This window comes from Panulirus ornatus, chromosome 8 (assembly GCF_036320965.1).
Source record: "Panulirus ornatus isolate Po-2019 chromosome 8, ASM3632096v1, whole genome shotgun sequence".
NCBI lineage: Eukaryota > Metazoa > Arthropoda > Malacostraca > Decapoda > Palinuridae > Panulirus > Panulirus ornatus.
Window position 1 is genome coordinate 2,001,697 of NC_092231.1, and position 26,680 is coordinate 2,028,376.

The 26,680-nt window shown below is 40.8% G+C and overlaps 1 protein-coding gene across 2 annotated transcripts in view; it reads right to left on the reverse strand.

Annotated features, from left to right (window-relative positions):
- The window catches only part of LOC139749723 (coiled-coil domain-containing protein 6-like), an 83,010-nt gene that overhangs the window by 12,627 nt on the left and 43,703 nt on the right, over positions 1–26,680 (reverse strand). For both annotated transcript variants that reach the window (XM_071663901.1, XM_071663900.1), the window contains exons 4-5: positions 3,938–4,081; positions 373–461 (exon numbers count right to left, since the gene is read on the reverse strand). In XM_071663901.1, coding sequence (XP_071520002.1) covers positions 373–461; positions 3,938–4,081 — 233 coding nt within the window. The remainder of the gene's footprint in view (positions 1–372; positions 462–3,937; positions 4,082–26,680) is intronic.

Consider the following 26,680-nt stretch of genomic DNA (forward strand, 5'->3'; position numbering starts at 1 on the left):
TATATTTTCAAACATACCCATTACAAACACCCTGTGATTTACCTAAGCTCCCATGGTTCCATCAGCTACCGTGTCCACTTTCAAATAGTAAAAGCACACCAATTCCTCCAGGTCCGCCCTATTCAAACTTACACTCAAGCCCTCCTGTCTCATCTCCCTGCTGATACTTACTAAATTACTTTTGTTCACATTCACTCTCAAATTTCTTTCACAAACACTATCAAACTCTCACCATTTGACATAAAGCAACTACTAAACTTAAGAGATTTTCTTTAAAATTAGTTATCAATATGAGATGCTGAATGTACTATACAATGCCTAAAACATAATCACTCTAACATTAAAAGGTACACTTCTGATTTCTGAACACACCTTTTCTCTGCTTCTAGTTTGTCCATTCTCTTCCACAATTTGTTGACTAGTGCTTCCTGTTCTTGCTCTAAAGTATTTTCTAATTCAATCTGAAATGTATAAATATTACATAAAGCATTAAGGAAGTCAAAAATAGACTTCATTGAGTAAAAGTGATATATGATTTGAATGCATGTGTCAGTGATGCAAGATTTGAGGGTATAATTGGGGGAGGAGGTGGGGGCATGGGGAGTACCTATCATAAATGAAAATGGGATACAGTGATGAAGGTGTGGTGACTGGGTGTAAATTGGTTTACATACAGGGATATACATAAGTATATGTGGGTGAGTGCATGATCTGTAATGGGAATTACTGGATTATGTACAACTGTAATCAATATGCATGATAAATGGAGTCTTAGAAATACGTTGCTTTGAGGGGAAGATGGTGGGATGTTTGATTATTTCTTGGTGAAGGTGAAAATGAAAGTTTGTGGACACTTTAGGAAAAAATGTAATGATATGGGTGGGATTCAGGTGGAGAGAAACTGAACTTGTAAAGAGATTTGTGCAAGGAGATACAACCAATTGGTGGCTTTTGGGAAGCAGTGCATACATTTGTGAAAGAAGTGTGCGGTGATTCCAGTCTTCACCTACTTAAGATTAACTACAAGAGAAAAGCCACCTCTGATGGGATACAGTCTCATCAAAGAACTTCTCACTTGAAAGCAGTCTACATCCCTCTACTAATAAAAGCAGCACAGCTTTGGGTTGCAGGATTCTTTCACGGAAATTGGTCCTGTGGTAATTATAGATAAAAATAGAAATGAATGGTGATTCTTTCACGGAAATTGGTCCTGAGGTAATTACAGATAGAAATAGAAGTGTATAGTATGTGAAAGGTGGGATGTGGGTATGTGAGAAAGGTAGGAAATGGTGGGAAGAGGAAGTTCAGCTGTCAAATAGGCGAGATGTATGGATATTACCTGCAATAGAGTGTTACTGATTAGGAGACGTACAAGAAAAAAGAGGAAAGAGCTCAAGAGGAAGGTGCAAGGGTTGAAAAAGAGAGCAAAAATGAGTTTGTGTGGGAGAGTATCAACACACTTCTGAAAAAATGATATGTTTTGGAAGGGTAGCAAATGGTGGGATGATGAAGTAGTTAGTGAAAGAGAAAAAAATAGGTGTATGGATATTACCTGCAGAGAAATAGTGTGAAGAGTAGGCAATGTACAAGAGGATGAGGTAGGAGATCAAGGTGCAAGGGTTGAAAAGGAGGGCAAACAATATGGGTGGGAGGGTATCAACAAATTGTAGGAGAATAAGAAAATGTTTTGGAATGTGATGAACAGTGTGTGGAAAACAATAAAAAAAATGGGACCTGTACTGATGGAGCATACAGGGAATTGGTAACAGGCAAAGATGAGGTGAAGAGATGGAATGAGTGTTCTGAATGCTAGATAACAGGGTCGCAGATATGGGGTGTTTTGGACGTGTAGGTGCGCAAAAGGGAGAGAATCTCAGCAAGTGGTTTGTGAAATGAGAAAAAAAGGTTAAAGCCTCGTGTAAGATGAAGTACAGCAAAAGGCCAGAGTGAATAATAGTACATTCAAATTTATCCAGGATGAGGGTTAAACTGTTTTGATTGGCTGGTTAAGGTTTTCAGTGCAAGTCTAGCTGAAGCTGAGGTGCCTATAGAATGATGGAATGCCTGTAAAGTCCCAGAGTATAGAGGCAAGGGGAACAAAAGCTAAAGTTCAAATTACAAAGGCATATGTTTGCAGAGTATATCTGGTAAGTTGTATAGGAGAGTGGTGATTGAGGGCAGAGGAGGCATGCTTATATCATCAGAGTGGAGAGGATCGGTGAGTTTATTGGAGAAGCTGAGGATGTATGGATCAGGTGTTTGCTTTAAAAAATCGACATGAAAAATTCTTCACCATGGCCATCCCCTTTGATGGGAATTCTCATAGGGAATGATACAGACTTACGAGAAGGATCTGACTGTGGCATTAATGGATCTGGAGAAAGTGTTGGACAGGATTGACAGAGATGCTTTGTGGAAGGTATCATAAATATATGGTGTGGGAGGAAAGCTACTAAAAGATTTGTAAAGTTTCTATCAAGTGAAAATGACATGTACTAATAGAAAGAGGAGGGTGAGTGGTTCAATGTAAAGGTGGGTTTATAGCAAGGCTGTGCAATGTGATCATGGCTGTTTAAACTGTTGGTATATGCCTTATTTTTCAAAATAACATTTTGGATATTTCAAAATGAATAACATTTCGGTAGAAAATCCTAAAATCAAGCTTTGAAATAACTAATTTCTAATACTGTTCATATTTTGCTTCATATCAAACTCTTTTTGTCAGCCTTAGAAAGTAATATTCTAGGTCATAATTTACAGTATAGAAGCCTTCCATAAGTTATATTCCCCCCAAAAATATGATTTTGGTAATCTTTTCTTCAAAATCTAGTAGATTTGTTTTAAAATCTCAGTATATGTGAGGCTTTCAAAGCTCAGTTCAATTCTGATGTGAAAATGTGCTTTTCAGAACATATGCACTGTAATTAAGCTCTCAATTAATTACGTTTATTTTTTCATGTGTAATGCACTGAAACCACAATTCCCTATCCACATCCAGGCCCCAAAGACTTTTCCATGGTTCTTCCCAGACGTTCTGCAAGCCCTGATTCAATCCACTGACAGCATGTTGACTCCAGTATACCACATCATTCCAATTCACTCTATTCCTTGTATACCTATCACCCTCCTGCACATTCAGGCCCTCATCGCTCAAAATCTTTTTCACTCCATCCTTTCATCTCCAATTTGGTCTCCCCATTCTCCTTGTTCCCTCCATTTCTGACACATATATCCTCTTTGTTAGCCTTTCCCACTCTGTTTCTCCAAATGTCCAAAACATTTCAGCATACCGTCTTTAGCTCTCTCAACCACACTTTCTTATTACCAAACCTCTTTCTTACCCTTTTATTACTAAATCACACCACCTCACACCAAATACTGTCCTTAACATTTCATTTCCAACACAACCACCCTCTTCAGCACATCCTCATCTATAGCATCTGTCTCACATCCATATAAAATTGTTGAAACTATTATACAATCAAACATGCCCATTTCCCCCCTCCCATATAACAACCTCTCTATCCATACATTCTTCAATGCAGCTTCCTAGAAATGCTTTCTCCAAACTCGATATCATGCACATGGCCTGAGGTCATATTTTGGTTCAGAAAAAACACCATAGTCATAAAGATCTGATCGATTTAAAACTGACAATTTCAGAGATATTAACTGAAATGGGAAACAGTAATATGTATATCATATGTGCCAACCTGATGACTCATAATTCACTAAGAAGTGTTATGACAACTCACAAGGGAAAATCCTTCACCACATAAAACAATTACTTCTGCATTTACAATACCTCCCATCCCTTCTCAACACATTCCTTTGTTTAATATATTTGCTTATTCCATATACTCTAACATAATATCCACTTCCCTAACACTTCGACACATAATGTCAATACTTTCTTAAAAGAAGAAAAAAGACATACCTTTTCCCTTCGAAGAGTCTCCAAGTCATTCTGTTTAGCTGCGGTCTCAGTTTCTAGTTTTTCAATCTTGCGCATGAGTTTATTCACTAAGCACTCCTGCTCTTGCTCAAGTGTCTGTTCCAACTCCACCTTCTCCTGCCGTAACTGAGGAAAAGGAGAAACAAAATGAGATTCAGTGAATTTCTATATATCAAAAAAAATAATCTTTAAAGGTATCCCATATTCTGATATTTTTATTTTGGTCTATATATGAAGAATAGTCTCTTTTATGTAGGGCAGTAGGTTGTTGTTGACAACAGCTGCCTATGGTGGAACTACCATCCTGACTGAGGAGTGCTAAAGTGGTGCCTAGAACCATCTTACAGTCTCCATGTCAGGATTGCAGGTCTTACTCTCTGTCTCATCAAGATGGGACCATTGGACTAGTCCTACCATCTTCTTACAAGCACCATATACCCACTTAAACCCTGCTTATTAGCATTACTTTTTTTACACATAAGTACTCTTGCTAATTCCTGTTCACTCTAACATTCATAGGTATCATCATGACAGAGTCCGTCAAATCTATGGCCCCTAGTCCCCAGCATCACGGAGTGCTAAGAATCTCTAGGTTTCTGTCTGACTCCACTGCCAATGAGAGGGAAAGCTCTGGGAGTAGTAGTACTGGCACCTCTCACGACCCTTCCCTCTCTGTCAAGACCTTTCTCTTTTTCGATTCACTATGCCAACATTCGTGGTGTCTCTAGTAACCTTTACTCAGTTGAACACCATTTGTATAGTTTTTCTTTTTTTTTTTTGCTTTGTCGCTGTCTCCCGCGTTTGCGAGGTAGCGCAAGGAAACAGACGAAAGAAATGGCCCAACCCACCCCCATACACATGTATATACATACACGTCCACACACGCAAATATACATACCTACACAGCTTTCCATGGTTTACCCCAGACTCTTCACATGCCCTGATTCAATCCACTGACAGCACGTCAACCCCGGTATACCACATCGATCCAATTCACTCTATTCCTAGCCCTCCTTTCACCCTCCTGCATGTTCAGGCCCCGATCACACAAAATCTTTTTCACTCCATCTTTCCACCTCCAATTTGGTCTCCCACTTGTCCTCATTCCCTCCACCTCCGACACATATATCCTCTTGGTCAATCTTTCCTCACTCATTCTCTCCATGTGCCCAAACCATTTCAAAACACCCTCTTCTGCTCTATCAACCATGCTCTTTTTATTTCCACACATCTCTCTTACCCTTACGTTACTTACTCGATCAAACCACCTCACACCACACATTGTCCTCAAACATCTCATTTCCAGCACATCCATCCTCCTGCGCACAACTCTATCCATAGCCCACGCCTCGCAACCATACAACATTGTCGGAACCACTATTCCTTCAAACATACCCATTTTTGCTTTCCGAGATAATGTTCTCGACTTCCACACATTCTTCAAGGCTCCCAGAATTTTCGCCCCCTCCCCCACCCTATGATCCACTTCCGCTTCCATGGTTCCATCCGCTGCCAGATCCACTCCCAGATATCTAAAACACTTTACTTCCTCCAGTTTTTCTCCATTCAAACTTACCTCCCAATTGACTTGACCCTCAACCCTACTGTACCTAATAACCTTGCTCTTATTCACATTTACTCTTAACTTTCTTCTTTCACACACTTTACCAAACTCAGTCACCAGCTTCTGCAGTTTCTCACATGAATCAGCCACCAGTGCTGTATCATCAGCGAACAACAACTGAATCACTTCCCAAGCTCTCTCATCCCCAACAGACTTCATGCTTGCCCCTCTTTCCAAAACTCTTGCATTCAACTCCCTAACAACCCCATCCATAAACAAATTAAACAACCATGGAGACATCACACACCCCTGCCGCAAACCTACATTCACTGAGAACCAATCACTTTCCTCTCTTCCTACACGTACACATGCCTTACATCCTCGATAAAAACTTTTCACTGCTTCTAACAACTTGCCTCCCACACCATATATTCTTAATACCTTCCACAGAGCATCTCTATCAACTCTATCATATGCCTTCTCCAGATCCATAAATGCTACATACAAATCCATTTGCTTTTCTAAGTATTTCTCACATACATTCTTCAAAGCAAACACCTGATCCACACATCCTCTACCACTTCTGAAACCACACTGCTCTTCCCCAATCTGATGCTCTGTACATGCCTTCACCCTCTCAATCAATACCCTCCCATATAATTTACCAGGAATACTCAACAAACTTACACCTCTGTAATTTGAGCACTCACTCTTATCCCCTTTGCCTTTGTACAATGGCACTATGCACGCATTCCGCCAATCCTCAGGCACCTCACCATGAGTCATACATACATTAAATAACCTTACCAACCAGTCAATAATACAGTCACCCCCTTTTTTAATAGATTCCACTGCAATACCATCCAAACCTGCTGCCTTGCCAGCTTTCATCTTCCGCAAAGCTTTTACTACCTCTTCTCTGTTTACCAAATCATTTTCCCTAACCCTCTCACTTTGCACACCACCTCGACCAAAACACCCTATATCTGCCACTCTATCATCAAACACATTCAACAAACCTTCAAAATACTCACTCCATCTCCTTCTCACATCACCACTACTTGTTATCACCTCCCCATTTGCGCCCCTCACTGAAGTTCCCATATGCTCCCTTGTCTTACGCACTTTACTTACCTCCTTCCAGAACATCTTTTTATCCTCCCTAAAATTTAATGATACTCTCTCACCCCAACTCTCATTTGCCCTCTTTTTCACCTCTTGCACCTTTCTCTTGACCTCCTGTCTCTTTCTTTTATACATCTCCCACTCAATTGCATTTTTTCCCTGCAAAAATCGTCCAAATGCCTCCCTCTTCTCTTTCACTAATAATCTTACTTCTTCATCCCACCACTCATTACCCTTTCTAATCAACCCACCTCCCACTCTTCTCATGCCACAAGCATCTTTTGCGCAATCCATCACTGATTCCCTAAATACATCCCATTCCTCCCCCACTCCCCTTACTTCCATTGTTCTCACCTTTTTCCATTCTGTACTCAGTCTCTCCTGGTACTTCCTCACACAAGTCTCCTTCCCAAGCTCACTTACTCTCACCACTCTCTTCACCCCAACATTCACTCTTCTATTCTGAAAACCCATACAAATCTTCACTTTAGCCTCCACAAGATAATGATCAGACATCCCTCCAGTTGCACCTCTCAGCACATTAACATCCAAAAGTCTCTCTTTCGCGCGCCTGTCAATTAACACGTAATCCAATAACGCTCTCTGGCCATCTCTCCTACTTACATATGTATACTTATGTATATCTCGCTTTTTAAACCAGGTATTCCCAATCACCAGTCCTTTTTCAGCACATAAATCTACAAGCTCTTCACCATTTCCATTTACAACACTGAACACCCCATGTATACCAATTATTCCCTCAACTGCCACATTACTCACCTTTGCATTCAATTCACCCATCACTATAACACGGTCTCGTGCATTAAAACCACTAACACACTCATTCAGCTGCTCCAAAAACACTTGCCTCTCATGATCTTTCTTCTCATGCCCAGGTGCATATGCACCAATAATCACCTATCTCTCTCCATCAACTTTCAGTTTTACCCATATTAATCGAGAATTTACTTTCTTACATTCTATCACATACTCCCACAACTCCTGTTTCAGGAGTACTGCTACTCCTTCTTGCTCTTGTCCTCTCACTAACCCCTGACTTTACTCCAAAGACATTCCCAAACCACTCTTCCCCTTTACCCTTGAGCTTCGTTTCACTCAGAGCCAAAACATCCAGGTTCCTTTCCTCAAACATATTACCTATCTCTCCTTTTTTCACATCTTGGTTACATCCACACACATTTAGACACCCCAGTCTGAGCCTTCGAGGAGGATGAGCACTCCCCGCGTGACTCCTTCTTCTGTTTCCCATTTTAGTTAAAAAAATACAAGGAGGGGAGGATTTCTGGCCCCCCGCTCCCGTCCCCTCTAGTCGCCTTCTACGACACACGAGGAATGCGTGGGAAGTATTCTTTCACTCCTATCCCCAGGGATACTATATATATATATACACATATATATATATACATACACATACATACGCACATATACACACACACACACACATACATATATATATATACATATGTATATTTGTCTAGTACCTCTCCTAATATCCTTCTCCCAGAATCACAGTTGTCAAGTGACATTCTCACTAGTCCCTTTTTCATATCTAACTATAACCTCCACTCATGATTCTGGTTCAAAGGCGGTGTTTGTGCTTTTCCAAAATCAAGACACCTGTTGCAATCCTCATGGACCTGAATTCCCAAACTTTGATATCATGTGGTTCAAGGTTTGTCTCCCTACGACCACACTTTTCCTGTTTTGCCTATTGCTCTCCTAATTCTACAAATTTTATGTCCTTCTCCAAGTATGTAAACTCCTGCCATGAGACTGTGACATCCTCTCACCTGCAAGCCAAGATCCTCTACCTTGGAGATTTCAACGTTCAACAAAGGAAATGGTTGAATTCCTCCCCTACGCATGGTGGAGAAATTGAAGCCCCCATGTTCTCCATTCTCAATTATTTAGAGCAAATCATCTCCCACCATACCCATTCTCCTGATTGCTGTGATCACTCTTCTAGTATTCTGGATATGTTCTTCACATCTAGTCCACCCTTATGTAATTCCAAAATATCACCACCAATTGGTTCATAAATGTATCTATTCTAACAGCACCTCCCCCTCCAGCAGCCCCTCCTAAGCATAAATACTAGCACCTCAACAAAGCTGACTGGAATAACTTAAGCAACTTCTTTTCTGACTTTCCTTGGGTAAATCACTATCTCTTATGTGATGATGCTTCTGTCCACCAAATGTATAGCAGAGGTTCTTCTTGCAGGAATGGAAGCCTTTATCCCCTCTTCCTCCAAGTTGACCTCATCCAATCCATGGTTCAACTCTTCCTGTTCCGAGGCCATTCAGACAAGGGATCAGGCATATCAGGCTTGGTAAAACTATCTATTCTATGGCTCCCAGTCAGCTTTTATCGCAGCCCATAATCGCTGCAAACACGTTATCCATGAGGCAAAGCATTCCTTTATTCAAAGGAAGTGCACTGACCTCTCCTCATCATCCACTGATAGGTCTTTCTGGTCTTTAGCTAAGGTATCTCTAACAACTTCTGTCATTCTACCTTTCTTTCACTTCTCCATTCTGACGGTACTATAGCTGTCTCTCCCATAGACAAAACAACTCTCTTTGGTTTCTGTTTCTCCTCTAAGTCCACCTTGAATGATTATAACATTCCTTCACCCCCTGATGCTCCTCTTACTAATCCTATGCCTCTTCCTGTAATCTCTTTTAGGACTGTTCAAAAAGCACTTCTCTCTCTGAACACAAGCAAGGCTTATGGTCCTGATGGCATCCACCCCTGTGTGCTGAAAGAGCATGCCTCTGAACTTGCACGTGCTTGCTCATCTGCGCTGTTTCGGCTTAAAAACCAAAACTTTTCCTTCTCCTTGGAAACATGCATTGATACATCCCATCTCTATGAAGGGTGACCATTCTGTCCCCTCTACTTATCATCCTATTCCTTTAACATCTACCATTTCTGAAGTCTATGAATCCCTTCTTAACTCCCATATCTTTAAACACCACAAAAATCAGTTTTCTCTCTGATTAACAACATGGCTTCCATAAGGCAAAATCCACTGGTGATATTCTTTCCTATCTTACTAATGTCTGGTCTCCCCCTCTGAAAGATTTTGGGATCATGTGTAGTTGCCCTTGACATATCTAAGGCTTTTGACAGGGTGTGGTATTGGGGTCTCATCTCTAAGCTCCACTCTTTTGGCTTCCCTCCCTCACTTTGCTCCTTCATATCTAGTTTCATCTATGGCTGATCTATCTCTGTGGTTGTTGATGGATCATCCTCCCCACTTTTCTTCATCAACAGCAAAGTCCCTCAAGGTTCTGTCCTGTCACCTACATTTTTTCTTCTTTTCTAAACAATTTCCTCTCCACCACAAATAATAATCCAATGCACTCATTACTGATGACTCAACACTGCATCTATCCCCATCCTTCAATTCTGCTCCCTCTTCTCTCCCTCAATCTGTATCCTGTCTTGACACAGCTTCCTCAATAAACTGACTTGGACAAGATATCTCAATGGGGTACAAAAAAATCTGAAGTTTAATGACTCCAAGATCCATGATAGTTTGGCTCCTTTACTATACTCCCTTATATGTGACTGGTGACAGGTTAGGGACAACGTCAACTCCCAAGTCCTTTTCACACAGAATCGTGAAGCCTATTTTCTACCCAATTAGAAAGGGTAGTGAGTGGTGGGATGAAGAAGTAAGATTATTAGTGAAAGAGAAGAGGGAGGCATTTGGACGATTTTTGCTGGGAAAAAATGCAATTGAGTGGGAGATGTATAAAAGAAAGAGACAGGAGGTCAAGAGAAAGGTGCAAGAGGTGAAAAAGAGGGCAAATGAGAGTTGGGGTGAGAGAGTATCATTAAATTTTAGGGAGAATAAAAAGATGTTCTGGAAGGAGGTAAATAAAGTGCATAAGACAAGGGAGCAAATGGGAACAGACAAGGGAGCAAATGGGAACTTCAGTGAAGGGCGCAAATGGGGAGGTGATAACAAGTAGTGGTGATGTGAGAAGGAGATGGAGTGAGTATTTTGAAGGTTTGTTGAATATGTTTGATGATAGGGTGGCAGATACAGGGTGTTTTGGTCGAGGTGGTGTGCAAAGTGAGAGGCTTAGGGAAAATGATTTGGTAAACAGAGAAGAGGTAGTAAAAGCTTTGCGGAAGATGAAAGCCGGCAAGGCAGCAGGTCTGGATGGTATTGCAGTGGAATTTATTAAAAAAGGGGGTGACTGTATTATTGACTGGTTGGTAAGGTTATTTAATGTATGTATGACTCATGGTGAGGTGTCTGAGGATTGGCGGAATGCGTGCATAGTGCCATTGTACAAAGGCAAAGGGGATAAGAGTGAGTGCTCAAATTACAGAGGTGTAAGTTTGTTGAGTATTCCTGGTAAATTATATGGGAGGGTATTGATTGAGAGGGTGAAGGCATGTACAGAGCATCAGATTGGGGAAGAGCAGTGTGGTTTCAGAAGTGGTAGAGGATGTGTGGATCAGGTGTTTGCTTTGAAGAATGTATGTGAGAAATACTTAGAAAAGCAAATGGATTTGTATGTAGCATTTATGGATCTGGAGAAGGCATATGATAAGAGTTGATAGAGATGCTCTGTGGAAGGTATTAAGAATATATGGTGTGGGAGGAAAGTTGTTAGAAGCAGTGAAAAGTTTTTATCGAGGATGTAAGGCATGTCTACGTGTGGGAAGAGAGGAAAGTGATTGGTTCTCAGTGAATGTAGGTTTGCGGCAGGGGTGTGTGATTTCTCCATGGTTGTTTAATTTGTTTATGGATGGGGTTGTTAGGGAGGTAAATGCAAGAGTTTTGGAAAGAGGGGCAAGTATGAAGTCTGTTGGGGATGAGAGAGCTTGGGAAGTGAGTCAGTTGTTGTTCGCTGATGATACAGCGTTGGTGGCTGATTCATGCGAGAAACTGCAGAAGCTGGTGACTGAGTTTGGTAAAGTGTGTGAAAGAAGAAAGTTAAGAGTAAATGTGAATAAGAGCAAGGTTATTAGGTACAGTAGGGTTGAGGGTCAAGTCAATTGGGAGGTAAGTTTGAATGGAGCAAAACTGGAGGAAGTAAAGTGTTTTAGATATCTGGGAGTGGATCTGGCAGCGGATGGAACCATGGAAGCAGAAGTGGATCATATGGTGGGGGAGGGGGCGAAAATCCTGGGAGCCTTGAAGAATGTGTGGAAGTCGAGAACATTATCTCGGAAAGCAAAAATGGGTATGTTTGAAGGAATAGTGGTTCCAACAATGTTGTATGGTTGCGAGGCGTGGGCTATGGATAGAGTTGTGCGCAGGAGGATGGATGTGCTGGAAATGAGATGTTTGAGGACAATGTGTGGTGTGAGGTGGTTTGATCGAGTAAGTAATGTAAGGGTAAGAGAGATGTGTGGAAATAAAAAGAGCATGGTTGAGAGAGCAGAAGAGGGTGTTTTGAAATGGTTTGGGCACATGGAGAGAATGAGTGAGGAAAGATTGACCAAGAGGATATATGTGTCGGAGGTGGAGGGAACGAGGAGAAGTGGGAGACCAAATTGGAGGTGGAAAGATGGAGTTAAAAAGATCTTGTGTGATCGGGGCCTGAACATGCAGGAGGGTGAAAGGAGGGCAAGGAATAGAGTGAATTGGATCGATGTGGTATACCGGGGTTGACGTGCTGTCAGTGGATTGGATCGGGGCATGTGAGGCGTCTGGGGTAAACCATGGAAAGCTGTGTAGGTATGTATATTTGCATGTGTGGATGTATGTATATACATGTGTATGGGGGTGGGTTGGGCCATTTCTTTCGTCTGTTTCCTTGCGCTACCTCGCAAACGCGGGAGACAACGGCAAAAAAAAAAAAAATCATGATGAGCCCTTCTTTCACTCTGACCTCACTACTTTATATTTGCTTTGGTTGAATTTCATCAACCAAGAATCAACTAACTTTGGAGTCTATCTAGGTCTCCTTGTAAGGTGATGCAGTCCTCCACAATTTTCACTACTCTCATAATCTTTGCATCATCTGTAATGGTCCTAAAACAGAACTCTTCTACTGACTTTAACCCATCTGGAAAAGGTTCCTCTGACATGTCCTTTGTTCCCTTCCTCTAAGATATTCTTCTATCCATCAGTCTCCCTTATTACTATTAGGTGATCCACCTTGGTAATAAGCCTCCTATGTATGGTACAGGGTCAAATGCTATCTGGCAAAGAAGATACAATCTACTTAACCTTCCCTTTTGTCTTAGGCAAAGCTTACTTTCTCACATAAATCTCAAGAGATTTTTGACATATGACCTTCTTTCCCATAAACATGTTGCCTCTCACTTTGGTATTTTCTCCTCTATAGAAAGTCAGTCATTTGCTTTCTGATTAGCTTTTCCAAACAAGTAGTTCGCAGACATAAGAAATCTTCCACACAACTGGGCACTGACGATGGAGCAGATAGATCTAACAAGCTCAGGAGGGAGCTCTTTGATGGGTAAGTCAACTGCAAAGTGCTTACCTTGAGGCTGTTTACTAACTTCACTGAAGCTGACCTATGACCCATGAAAATCCTCCTGTGTAGCAGATTTTTGGAAATATGAAAAATATACATATATGGACTGTGGTACTTATCCTTGATTACAAAATACAAAATATATTTGGATGCAACTGTTTATACCTATGAGTGAAGCCTCAAAGGGTGCATGGTGTCAGCTGTTATAAGCAAGCCAGCACTGCCAGATGTATTGCATTTTCCTGCTTCTACTACAGCATTACAGTGGTGTATGTCAGAGACTGTCTTACCATATATCAATTTATTTGGGTACATATTTTGCAAGATATCACTGAAATTTGCATGAAAAATTCTGTGACAAGTCCATGGATCTTCCTACTCTGCCACAGCAGTATAACATTATCTAAATGCTCTCTCCAACATTTTGTGGATAACTTGCCCACGGAAAGAAAATATAAACTAATCTACTGCATGGCAACACAAAGTGGATAACAATGAACATTAACATTTATACTTATGTTATAACACCTCACATGACATTTTAGGAAACAGGAATCCCTGCTAGTACCATCTCCGGTGTAAAAAAAAAAAAAAAAAAAAAAAAAAAAAAAAAAATCAAACATGTACTACTTGGAGTGAAATGGTAACTTTCTAACAACTTTTAATTCCTCTACTGACTCAAAAGCATATTGGAACTAGATAGTAAGGTGGGGACAAGTGGTAAGGTGTTGGGAGTCTATGGAAAATGGTTTTGAAATGGTCTTTATGAAATTGAGCTGTCTCATTACTGGTCAAAACCATCAGTCAGTTATTTTTTTTTTTTAGAGGAGAATATTCCCCCTGCTTTTCAAGCACACATGAAAATTCTATTGTGGAAGAATAAAAAAGAAAAGCTTCCTGGCTCTTACAATGCTAGATACTCTAACTTATTTGCTTATGGCTCCTGGAGTTCTTGCTTATTAATCAATAAATCACCATAAAAGAAAGGTAATCATATCCACTTAGTTTCTTAAAAAATGTTATCTCTTTAACTGAATCACTGAGCAAGTAGTCATGAAATCTACAAGGGATTAACGAATCTCTAGTACTCTACAAGTGAAGTCATAAAGCACATGTATTAGAAAAATTCTAAGGCACATAATCTGAAACTGTAGCTTCCAAATAACTTTGTGTAATTTTTGAATCTGCATTACTTTACAAAGATTAGATTGGGACTAGGCTGTTTGCTCTGCAATATCATTCTATCCAATGTTCAAGCTAATCAAAAGAAACTGTCCTTTCCAAAAGGTTCAAATGGATGACTCATAAAGTCATAAAGTCTGACAGGATTCTGGGGACACAGACTGGCTCTGATTCATTAAGGAGACTAAGAGGCTTTCCCTGTAAACAACTCTAAAAGAAAATAGGGGTAAATCAATATAAAGACCTGCTCTTGATTGAAGTAGCAAAGCTGCTTTGAAGTATGCTAGTATACAGTGATTTTTTTAATAGTAAGCATTAAAAAGCAAAAAAAAAAAAAAAAAAAATTAAATGAGACTTCTGTTAAAGAGTTTCCCAATACTAACCAAACTCACAATAACCAAAATGTGGCTGTTTACATCCCATCTAGAAGACATCAGTGGCATCATTATGATAATCATTTTGATGCTCTATAAGCATACTAACTACAAGTAATTACAAAAACTTCCTTTTTCTCTCAGTAAGCTAGCATCAGCATCAGCGGGTGCTCAAGTGATGATCATCTCACGTGTCATAGGAGGTTCTAATCTGATCTTTTTGGTGTAAATAGCACACGGAGTGTAAATCAAACCCAGGAATATTATATAATCATTTAATTACAACTGCCCCAGGACACCTTTCTATGGAAGGGTCCCGGCATTACCCAAGACTCCTTTCCAATGGCTCCTGCACATGCACCTAAGGCAGTGCTACTTCAAGAAGTAGGGATATGATGGGGACTCCCTCATAATGACAAGTTCTTTGATGAGACTGTAATCCCAATACTGCAGCCTCACCAAAGGTGACTCTCCACTTGCAGTGCAACCTTGTGCAAGCAGAGTCTGGTAACATTTCACAATCAAACAAGTCTTTGAGGAATGGGCAAAATGAATAAAAGTTTGACAGAAAAAGAAAAAAATTTCTATCAACTGGAAAGATATGTGTTTATAAGTGCAGCAGATGTGAGACTAACAACAATTTACAATGTGAAATACACCAGAAAAAAATTTAGGAAAATTTAGTGGTAATAATGCCTGGTGCAAGAGAACCACAATTTGTATCTAAAATGAGATACATCTTGGAAAGTGAGTGAACTGGATCAGGCAGTTCAAGTGTAGTATAAAAAACAAAGGTCAAGCATCATACTATTCTGTGGTGGTGAAATTTGTGTCATCAATAACTGAATTTTACAGTAAGGAAAACAATTTAGTGGCAGTGCACATTGGCTATATATGTGAGAAAATGTATCTATATATGTGAGAAAATGTATGGCATATCAAACAGGTGAGCAATGGGTGAAAGGGTGAGTGCAGCTATGAGCAATTTTCAGCCATTTTATTTAAGATGCTTATGCATGAAAATGGCACACAAAACTATGAAAATGACATAATGCAGACAAGACTGGACTCTATTGGAGGTTTCTATCAAATAATACCTTGCAATCCAAGTACAAGTAGAGTACTCATCATCAATGTTTAGCCCAAAGAGAATCCAATGATGCTCTGTCTTCCTGAACCCTATATTACAAGAATTATAAGGTGAAAATTATCTTCCAATTTTACTTATATTCTTATTCCTACTTTTAGCACATGTAATCCCATACATGTGAAACACCATCTGACATGACACATAAGGGTCAGGTCAAATGCATCTCCACTATGTTTCTGGCATTCGACTTAACCTATAAGTGTCAAGATAAGGGCCAATGGTGTTAAGGGTGACAGTAAAGATGGCCTCTGAGCTGACCCTGACAGCTCAAGTCAAAGGCTGGTATAGGTCAAACCCTGGTACAATGAAAACAATCCTTATTGGTAAGGTCAAAAGACAAAAAAAAAGTCCTTGCTAAACTAGAACCTTTTATCTGAACTGTATGGTTCAGGTAAAATGCCAGTGGAGCCAAGGATATAATGAAAATGGCCAATCACCTAACTTACAAATCAGATTAAAAGCGAGTATAGGTGTTTCATTGGTATGGTAAAGATGTGTTCGATATGTCTCACATGGGCCATGTCTATGGTATCTTCACCATATAAACATTGGCCTTTGACCAGTTTCTCATGGATCAAGTCAAGTGCCAGTGGTGCTGAAGGTATAATGAAGGTGACTGTGTAATGACATAGAAGGTATTATAATACAGATATGGATGTAGTTATGCAAAGGGCGACGTAAAGAAAACCTTTAACATGACTCATAAGGGTGAAGAAAAAGGTTTAGTAAGGGCAGTCTCTGACCTGTCTCATTAGGGTGTAAAGAAGATAAAGGTAAGGTGAAGATGATGATATAGTGAAGACAAGGATGTTGTAAGGATGACATAGTTAAGATGAGGATGTAGTAAAGATGAGAATGTAATAATGATATGGCCAGTGACCTTATGGGTCAGTTTAAAAGCCAATGGTGACTGGATGTAGTGAAGATGAGGGTGTTGTGAATATATGGGCCTGATGAAGTTGGCTTCTAACATGGCCCAATATGGTGTACTGAAAATACGAGATGATGAAGGTAGAGCAATGATGGCCTTTGACCAGACTCATACAGGTCAGATCAAAACCTCTGAAACAAATCTAGATTCAGAAAAGGGATAGTAAAGGTGAGCTAAGTGGTGTCTTCCACAGTAATGAACATAACTGTGAGTGACTGAGCGAAGGGAGACATATTGTATTCAATTACTAATGTTGGTGTGTCCAGGACAGCATTAGAATTGTATTCATCTCAATGACTGCTGATAACCCATGTATGGGACAAACCACCTCCAGAAGTTGACTGCAAGTATTCCATAAGTGAGATATCATATCAAAATGTCTGTGTATGGCTGTAGGCATGTTAATTATTCAGAATTCACTTACTGGCATTTCAGAGGGTATTCCCATACATTAGTCCATAATATTTTCCACTTGAGTAGCTACTAACCACCACATTGCCAAATATATGGTATAACAACTTTGCCTCTCACAAGCTATTTCAAGAAAATCCAAATTATTACATGAACTACTTAGATATGCCTAGCTAAGACATTTCAGATGAGAGTGATAGTGAATCAAGTGGAAAGTATTTTCATGGAAATATGTAAGAAAGGGGGCAGGAGGAAGATAACCATGGTAATGCCAGCAGTGAGGGTGAAGATGATCCTTGTCCCAGTGTGAGGAGAGGTGGTGTTTCGTCACATCCACCATTTGGCTCATGGGCATGGACGGATGCTGCCAACTTTACTCTGACACAATTTGTTTTTAATGAAGACAATTCATGTAAAACATGTTTGCTCTCTCTTTGAGAATTCTAACATGCTCAAACATTTCTTCAAGTACTTTGACAATAATTTAAAGAACATGATAGTAACAAACAAATAAATATTGTGGTTTTGTGAAGAAAACACAGCCAATGTCTCCAAGCAGCAGGCCTCAGGGTCAGCATGCTGTCAGTGTACTGAACCAGAGCACGTGAAATGTCTGAGATAAACCATGGAATGGTCTATGGGGCCTGGATGTGGATAGGGAGCTGTGGTATCTGTGCATTAAACAAGACAGCCAGAGACTGTGAACAAATGTGGCTTTCTTTTCTTTTTTATCCATTTTCCTGGCACTACCTCACTGAAGCAGGAGGTAGTGATGCCATTTCTTGTGGGGTTGGGTAGCACCAGGGATGGATGAAGGCAAGCAATTATGAATATGCAAGAGTGTGTTAGCAGCTTTGATGCATGAGACTGGATTTTAGTGATGGGTAATTTGAATTCAAAGGTGAATAATGTGGCAGCTGAGGGTATAATTGGTGTACATAAGGAGTTCAGTGTTGTAAATGGAAATGGTGAAGAGACTGTAGATTTGTGTGCTGAAAAAGGACTGGTGACTGGGAATTATATTATTTTTATAATATAATTCCCAATTATAATTGGTGTACATAAGGAGTTCATTGTTGTAAATGGAAATGGTGAAGAGCTTGTAGATTTGTGTGCTGAAAAAGGACTGGTGATTGGGAATACCTGGTTTAAAAAGAGAGATATACATAAGTATATCTCTGTAAGTAGGAGAGATGGCCAGAGAGCATTACTGGATTACACGTTAATTGATAGGCGTGCAAAAGAGAGACTTTTGGATGTTAATGTGCAGAGAGGGGCAACTGGGGGGATGTCTGATCAATATCTTGTGGAGGCGAAGGTGAAGATATGCATAAGTTTTCAGAAAAGAAAAGAGAATGTTGGGGTGAAGCGGGTGGTGAGAGTAAGTGAGCTTGGAAAGGAGACTTGTGTGAGGAAGTACCAGGAGAGATTGGGTGCAGAATGGAAAGAGGTGAGAGCAAACAACATAAGGGGAGTAGGAGAGCAATGGGATGTATTTAGGGAAGCAGAGATGGCTTGCGCAAAAGATGCCTGTGGCATGAGAAAGGTGGGAGGTGAGCAGATTAGAAAGGGTAGTGAGTCATAGGATGAAGAAGTAAGATTGTTAGCAAAAGAGAAGAGAGAGGCATTTGGACTATTTTCGCAGGGAAATAGTGCAAATGACAGGGAGATGTATAAAAGAAAAAGGCAACAGGTTAACAGAAAGGTGCAAGAGGTGAAAAAGAGGGCAAATGAGAGTTGGGGTGAGAGAGTATCATTAAATTTCAGGGAAAATAAAAAGATGTTTTAGAAGGAGGTAAATAAAGTGCATAAGACAAGAGAACAAATGGGAACTTCAGTGAAGGGCGCAAATGGGGAGGTGATAACAAGTAGTGGTGATGTGAGAAGGAGATGGAGTGAGTATTTTGAAGGTTTGTTGAATGTGTTTGATGATAGAGTGGCAGATATAGGGTGTTTTGGTCGAGGTGGTATGCAAAGTGAGAGGCTTCGGGAAAATGATTTGGTAAACAGAGAAGAGGTAGTAAAAGCTTTGCGGAAGATGAAAGCCGGCAAGGCAGCAGGTTTGGATGGTATTGCAGTGGAATTTATTAAAAAAGGGGGTGACTGTATTGTTGACTGGTTGGTAAGGTTATTTAATGTATGTATGACTCATGGTGAGGTGCCTGAGGATTGGCGGAATGCGTGCATAGTGCCATTGTACAAAGGCAAAGGGGATAAGAGTGAGTGCTCAAATTACAGAGGTATAAGTTTGTTGAGTATTCCTGGTAAATTATATGGGAGGGTATTGATTGAGAGGGTGAAGGCATGTACAGAGCATCAGATTGGGGAAGAGCAGTGTGGTTTCAGAAGTGGTAGAGGATGTGTGGATCAGGTGTTTGCTTTGAAGAATGTATGTGAGAAATACTTAGAAAAGCAAATGGATTTGTATGTAGCATTTATGGATCTGGAGAAGGCATATGATAGAGTTGATAGAGATGCTCTGTGGAAGGTATTAAGAATATATGGTGTGGGAGGCAAGTTGTTAGAAGCAGTGAAAAGTTTTTATCGAGGATGTAAGGCATGTGTACGTGTAGGAAGAGAGGAAAGTGATTGGTTCTCAGTGAATGTAGGTTTGCGGCAGGGGTGTGTGATGTCTCCATGGTTGTTTAATTTGTTTATGGATGGGGTTGTTAGGGAGGTAAATGCAAGAGTTTTGGAAAAAGGGGCAAGTATGAAGTCTGTTGGGGATGAGAGAGCTTGGGAAGTGAGTCAGTTGTTGTTCGCTGATGATACAGCGCTGGTGGCTGATTCATGTGAGAAACTGCAGAAGCTGGTGACTGAGTTTGGTAAAGTGTGTGAAAGAAGAAAGTTAAGAGTAAATGTGAATAAGAGCAAGGTTATTAGGTACAGTAGGGTTGAGGGTCAGGTCAATTGGGAGGTGAGTTTGAATGGAGAAAAACTGGAGGAAGTGAAGTGTTTTAGATATCTGGGAGTGGATCTGGCAGCGGATGGAACCATGGAAGCGGAAGTGGGTCATAGGGTGGGGGAGGGGGCGAAAATTCTGGGAGCCTTGAAGAATGTGTGGAAGTCAAGAACATTATCTCGGAAAGCAAAAATGGGTATGTTTGAAGGAATAGTGGTTCCAACAATGTTGTATGGTTGCGAGGCGTGGGCTATGGATAGAGTTGTGCGCAGGAGGATGGATGTGCTGGAAATGAGATGTTTGAGGACAATGTGTGGTGTGAGGTGGTTTGATCGAGTAAGTAACGTAAGGGTAAGAGAGATGTGTGGAAATAAAAAGAGCATGGTTGAGAGAGCAGAAGAGGGTGTCTTGAAATGGTTTGGGCACATGGAGAGAATGAGTGAGGAAAGATTGACCAAGAGGATATATGTGTCGGAGGTGGAGGGAACGAGGAGAAGAGGGAGACCAAATTGGAGGTGGAAAGATGGAGTGAAAAAGATTTTGTGTGATCGGGGCCTGAACATGCAGGAGGGTGAAAGGAGGGCAAGGAATAGAGTGAATTGGAGCGATGTGGTATACCAGGGTTGACGTGCTGTCAGTGGATTGAATCAGGGCATGTGAAGCGTCTGGGGTAAACCATGGAAAGCTGTGTAGGTATGTATATTTGCGTGTGTGGACGTATGTATATACATGTGTATGGGGGGGGGTTGGGCCATTTCTTTCGTCTGTTTCCTTGCGCTACCTCGCAAACGCGGGAGACAGCGACAAAGTATAAAAAAAAAAACTTAAAAGACAGATATTTGTACATGGCACTTATGAATCCAGAGGAGGCATATGATAGGGTTGATAGAGATGCTTTGTAGAAGGTATTAAGAGTATGTAGTGGGGGAGGTAAGTTGCTAGAAGAAGTGAAAAGCTTTTACCAAGGATGTAAGGCATGTGAATGAGTAGGAAGAGAGGAAAGTGATTGGTTCCCAGTGAATGTTGGTTTGTGGCAAGGGTGCATGATGTCTCCATGGTTGTTTAATTTGTTTATGGATGGGGTGGTTAGGGAGGTGAATGTAAGAGTTTTGGAGAGAGGGGCAAGTATGCAGTCTGTTGTGGATGAGGGGGCTTGGGAAGTGAGTCAGTTCTTGTTAGCTGATGATACAGCGCTGGTGGCTGATTCGGGTGAGAAACTGCAGACGTTGGTGACAGAGTTTAGTAAAGTGTGTGAAAGAAGAAAGTTGAGAGTAAATGTGAATAAGAGCAAGGTTATTAGGTTCAGTAGGGTAGTTAATTGGGAGGTAAGTTTGAATGGAGAAAAACTGGAAGAAGTGTTTTAGACATCTGGGAGTGGAATTAGCAGCAGATGGAACCATGGAAACAGAAGTGAGTCACAGGGTGAGGGAGGGGGCGAAAGTTATGGGAGCGTTGAAGAATGTATGGAAGGCGAGAACATTATCTCAGACAGCAAAAATGGGAATGTTTGAAGGAAGTGTGGTTCCAACAATGTTATATGGATGTGAGGCATGGGCAATAGATAGGGTTGTGTGGAGGAGGATGGATGTGCTGGAAATTAAATGTTTGAGAACAATGTGTGGTGTGAGGTGGTTTGATCGAGTAAGTAATGAAAGGGTAAGCGAGATGTGTGGTAATAAAGAGTGTGGTTGAGAAAGCAGAAGAGGGTGTATTGAAATGGTTTGGTCACATGGAGAGAATGAGTGAGGAAAGATTGACAAAGAGGATATATGTGTCAGAGGTGGAGGGAATGAGAAGTGAGAGACCAAGTTGGAGGTGGAAGGGTGGAGTGAAAAAGATTTTGAGCAATCAGTGCCTGAACATACAGGAGGGTGAAAGGCGTGCAAGGAATAGAGTGAATTGGAATGATGTGGTATAACGGGGTCGACATGCTGTCAACGGATTGAACCAGGGCATGTGAAGCATCTGGGGTAAACCATGGAAAGTTTTGTGGGGCCTGAATGAGGAAAGGGAGCTGTGGTTTCGGTGCATTACACATGACAGCTAGAGACACCGTACGAACGAATGTGGCCTTTGTTGTCTTTTCCTAGCTCTACCTCACACACATGCAGGGGGAGGGGGGTGTCATTTCATGTGTGGCGGGGTGGCGGTGGGAATGGATGAAGGCAGCATGTATGAATATGTACATGTGTATGTATGTATATGTTTGTGTATGTATATGTGGTTTCAGAAGTGGTAGAGGATGTGTGGATCAGGTGTTTGCTTTGAAGAATGTATGTGAGAAATACTTAGAAAAGCAAATGGATTTGTATGTAGCGTTTATGGCTCTGGAGAAGGCATATGATAGAGTTGATAGAGATGCTCTGTGGAAGGTATTAAGAATATATGGTGTGGGAGGCAAGTTGTTAGAAACAGTGAAAAGTTTTTATCGAGGATGTAAGGCATGTGTACGTGTAGGAAGAGAGGAAAGTGATTGATTCTCAGTGAATATAGGTTTGCGGCAGGGGTGTGTGATGTCTCCATGGTTGTTTAATTTGTTTATGGATGGGGTTGTTAGGGAGGTGAATGCAAGAGTTTTGGAAAGAGGGGCAAGTATGCAGTCTGTTGGGGATGAGAGAGCTTAGGAAAAGAGTCAGTTGTTGTTCGCTGATGATACAGCGCTGGTGGCTGATTCATGTGAGAAACTGCAGAAGCTGGTGACTGAGTTTGGTAAAGTGTGTGAAAGAAGAAAGTTAAGAGTAAATGTGAATAAGAGCAAGGTTATTAGGTACAGTAGGGTTGAGGGTCAAGTCAATTGGGAGGTAAGTTTGAATGGAGAAAAACTGGAGGAAGTAAAGTGTTTTAGATATCTGGGAGTGGATCTGGCAGCGGATGGAACCATGGAAGCGGAAGTGAATCATAGGGTGGGGGAGGGGGCAAAAATCCTGGGAGCCTTGAAGAATGTGTGGAAGTTGAGAACATTATCTCGGAAAGCAAAAATGGGTATGTTTGAAGGAATAGTGGTTCCAACAATGTTGTATGGTTGCGAGGCGTGGGCTATGGATAGAGTTGTGCGCAGGAGGGTGGATTTGCTGGAAATGAGATGTTTGAGGACAATGTGTGGTGTGAGGTGGTTTGAGCGAGTAAGTAATGTAAGGGTAAGAGAGATGTGTGGAAATAAAAAGAGCATGGTTGAGAGAGCAGAAGAGGGTGTTTTGAAATGGTTTGGGCACATGGAGAGAATGAGTGAGGAAAGATTGACCAAGAGGATATATGTGTCGGAGGTGGAGGGAACGAGGAGATGTGGGAGACCAAATTGGAGGTGGAAAGATGGAGTGAAAAAGATTTTGTGTGATCGGGGCCTGAACATGCAGGAGGGTGAAAGGCGGGCAAGGAATAGAGTGAATTGGATCGATGTGGTATACCGGGGTTGACATGCTGTCAGTGGATTGAATCAGGGCATGTGAAGTGTCTGGGGTAAACCATGGAAAGTTGTGTGGGGCCTGGATGTGGAAAGGGAGCTGTGGTTTTGGGCATTATTGCATGACAGCTAGAGACTGAGTGTGAATGAATGGGGCCTTTGTTTTCTTTTCCTAGTGCTACCTCGCACACATGAGGGGGAGGGGGATGGTATTCCATGTGTGGCGAGGTGGCGATGGGAATGAATAAAGGCAGACAGTGTGAATTGTGTGCATGGGTATATATGTATGTGTCTATCTGTGTATATATGTGTGTACATTGAGATGTATAGGTGTGTATATTTGCGTGTGTGGACGTGTATGTATATACATTGTGTATGGGGGTGGGTTGGGCCATCTCTTTCGTCTGTTTCCTTGCGCTACCTCGCAAACGCGGGAGACAGCGCAAAAAAAAAAAAAATGTATATGTATGTTTATGTTGAAATGTATAAGTATGTATGTGTGTGTGGACATACGTCCAACTGTAATTTTCATATTTATGTATATCTTTTAATCTATATTTTTTTCCTTGTCATATGTATGGATGGTCATAAGGCATGAAGCATGTGCATAAACGTACATCATTGACAATACGGCAATCATTTTAGTTCACGATACTTTTATGAAGGGGTAATCTCACTTTAGCAGAGTTCAAGTAATTTTTTGAAACTTTATAATACACGTTTCACAGAGGAAATGCACCCTCCTTCGCACGTCCCTCACAATCATATAATACTGGCTGAACAACTTTTCCTTTAAACATACCCATTTTTGCTCTTCCATATAATGTTCTCTCTTTCTACACATTCTTCAGCACTCCTAGAACCTTTACCCCAAACCCTACCTTACTACCTTATGATTCACTTCCTTTTGTATTGTTCAATTCACTGCCATGATGATTCACTTCCTTTTCCATTGTTCAATTCACTGCCATGACCATCTTTCCTACTCACACATGTATGCTTACATATATCCCTTTTTTTAAACCAGATATTCCCAATCACCAACCTTTTTAAGCACACAACTCCAAAAGAAGGAACAGAGAAGGGGGCCATATGAGGATATTCCCTCAAAAGCCCAGTCCTCTGTTCTTAACGCTACCTCGCTAATGCGGGAAATGGCGAATAGTATGAAAAAAAAAAAAACTCCACAAGCTATTTATCATTTCCATTCAACATTGAATTCCCCAGGTAACCCAATTATACCCTCAACTGCCACATTCCTTACCCTAACATTTAAGTCACCCTTCACTTATACCTGGTCCCTTACATCAAAACTGCTAACACAACTGCTCGTTGGCAGGTCCCAAAACCTTGCCTCTCATACTCTTTCGTTTCATGGTCAGACGGATAAGCACCAATAATCACACATTTCTCACCATCAATTTTCAATTCTATCCTCATCAATCTTGAATTTACTTCCTCACATTCTATCACAAACTCCTACAACTATTGCTTCAGGAGTAGTGTTACTCCTTCCTTAGCTCTTGTCCTCAGCAACCCTAGCTTTACTCTTAAGATATTCTCAAACCATCCTTGTCCCTTACCTTGAGCTCTGTTTCACTCAGAGCCAGAACATCCAGGTTTCTTTCCTTAACATTCTCTCTCTCTCTCTCTCTCTCTCTCTCTCTCTCTCCTCATCTTGGTTACATCCACACACATTTCGACCCCCCAGCCTGAGCCTTCAAGGAGGATGAGCACTCTCTGCCTGCTTCCTTCTTTTGTTTCTTCTTTTAGAAATTGAAATACAAGGAGGGGAGGTTTCCTGCCCCTACTCCTGCACCCTTAGTCGCTTTCTACAACATGCAGGAGATATAGAAGCAAAGCCCTTTCTCCCTACCTATACTACTAAGATAACCAATCCTCTCCCTCCTCTGCCTTCTATTTCCCACAAGGCAGAAGAGGTGAGACTTTATTTCTTCAGTAAGTTTTGTTTCCATAACTCCATCAATGACAAGTGAACTTTCTCTTATAAGATGCTTGAATTTCAGTCCTTTACCACTAATTACAGATCTATCATTTGAATACATTAATTTCAGTCTGACATTACCATCTCCTAATGCAGCTGCCCTCTCTGCAGTGCAGCAGCGCTATTCAATCCTCTTGCCTCATTTGACATTTCCATTTTTTTGTCTTCAGACTATATTCTTTGCTTTTCTCCCTCTCTCCCTTTGATTTATCGGATTTCATGAACAGCCCACTGAATTCTACCTTTTTTTAAGTTTCACAGATTCTTAATTACCATCTGGCTATATGACTCCAAGTCAAATGTAATCATAACAGGTCGTCCCCTTGTCTTGAATATAATCACCAATTCTTCTCCTTTCTTTTGTTACTAAAATTGGATCTCACATTCCCAAAGCCTACAGAAATCATTTAATAAATATTTCCTCTTTCTTTATCCTTTCTTACTTACCAGTTTATGATATTTCAAATAAAAAATAATCAGAATTTTATGTCTACTGACCTACTGCTTTACTAATATTTCTAATTTTGAAGCTACCCATCTTTTCAATTAGATCTTTCAGAAGTACAATGTCAATCTCCATGTCTCTGATTTTCTCTAAAATCACTCTATTTTAGCAAAAGAGCACTGGTTCAATATGCTCTTTATTTTTCTAAACCTTAGATCAACACTCCCATAAATTCTTGTAACTGCTCTACCTCTAACAGTGCATAATATTCTTTCAAAAGCCTCACTTAATTTCCTGTGTACCTCTGCTCATGTGACCCTGGGTCTATGTTGCTCAAAATAAATTTTCATGCTCTGGATCTCTTCATCAGCAGCTGAAAATGTTCCTTCTAAATCTCCCTGCCTACTACTGTCAATAGATTCTCTGTTATCAGTCCTTTCCTCAAACAGAACGGCTGCTAATATTGCTCTTTCATCTCCGTCTGATATCATCAACAGATTCTGGAGGCGTTTTAGTCCTTTCCTCTACCTGAACAGCCTCTGATACATCTATTAAAGACCCACCAGACATTCTTTATTTCTTTGATGACTTCACTCCTTTCCTCTAGTTTTGTATCTCCTAAATACCCTCAACTGAACTGGATGTTTTTTCATAGCCCAAAGCTTATATTTTTCAGATCACTTAGTTCCTCACTCATCTCATAAAGCCTTTCATGATCCTTTATGATTCCTCAGTTTCTTTACCT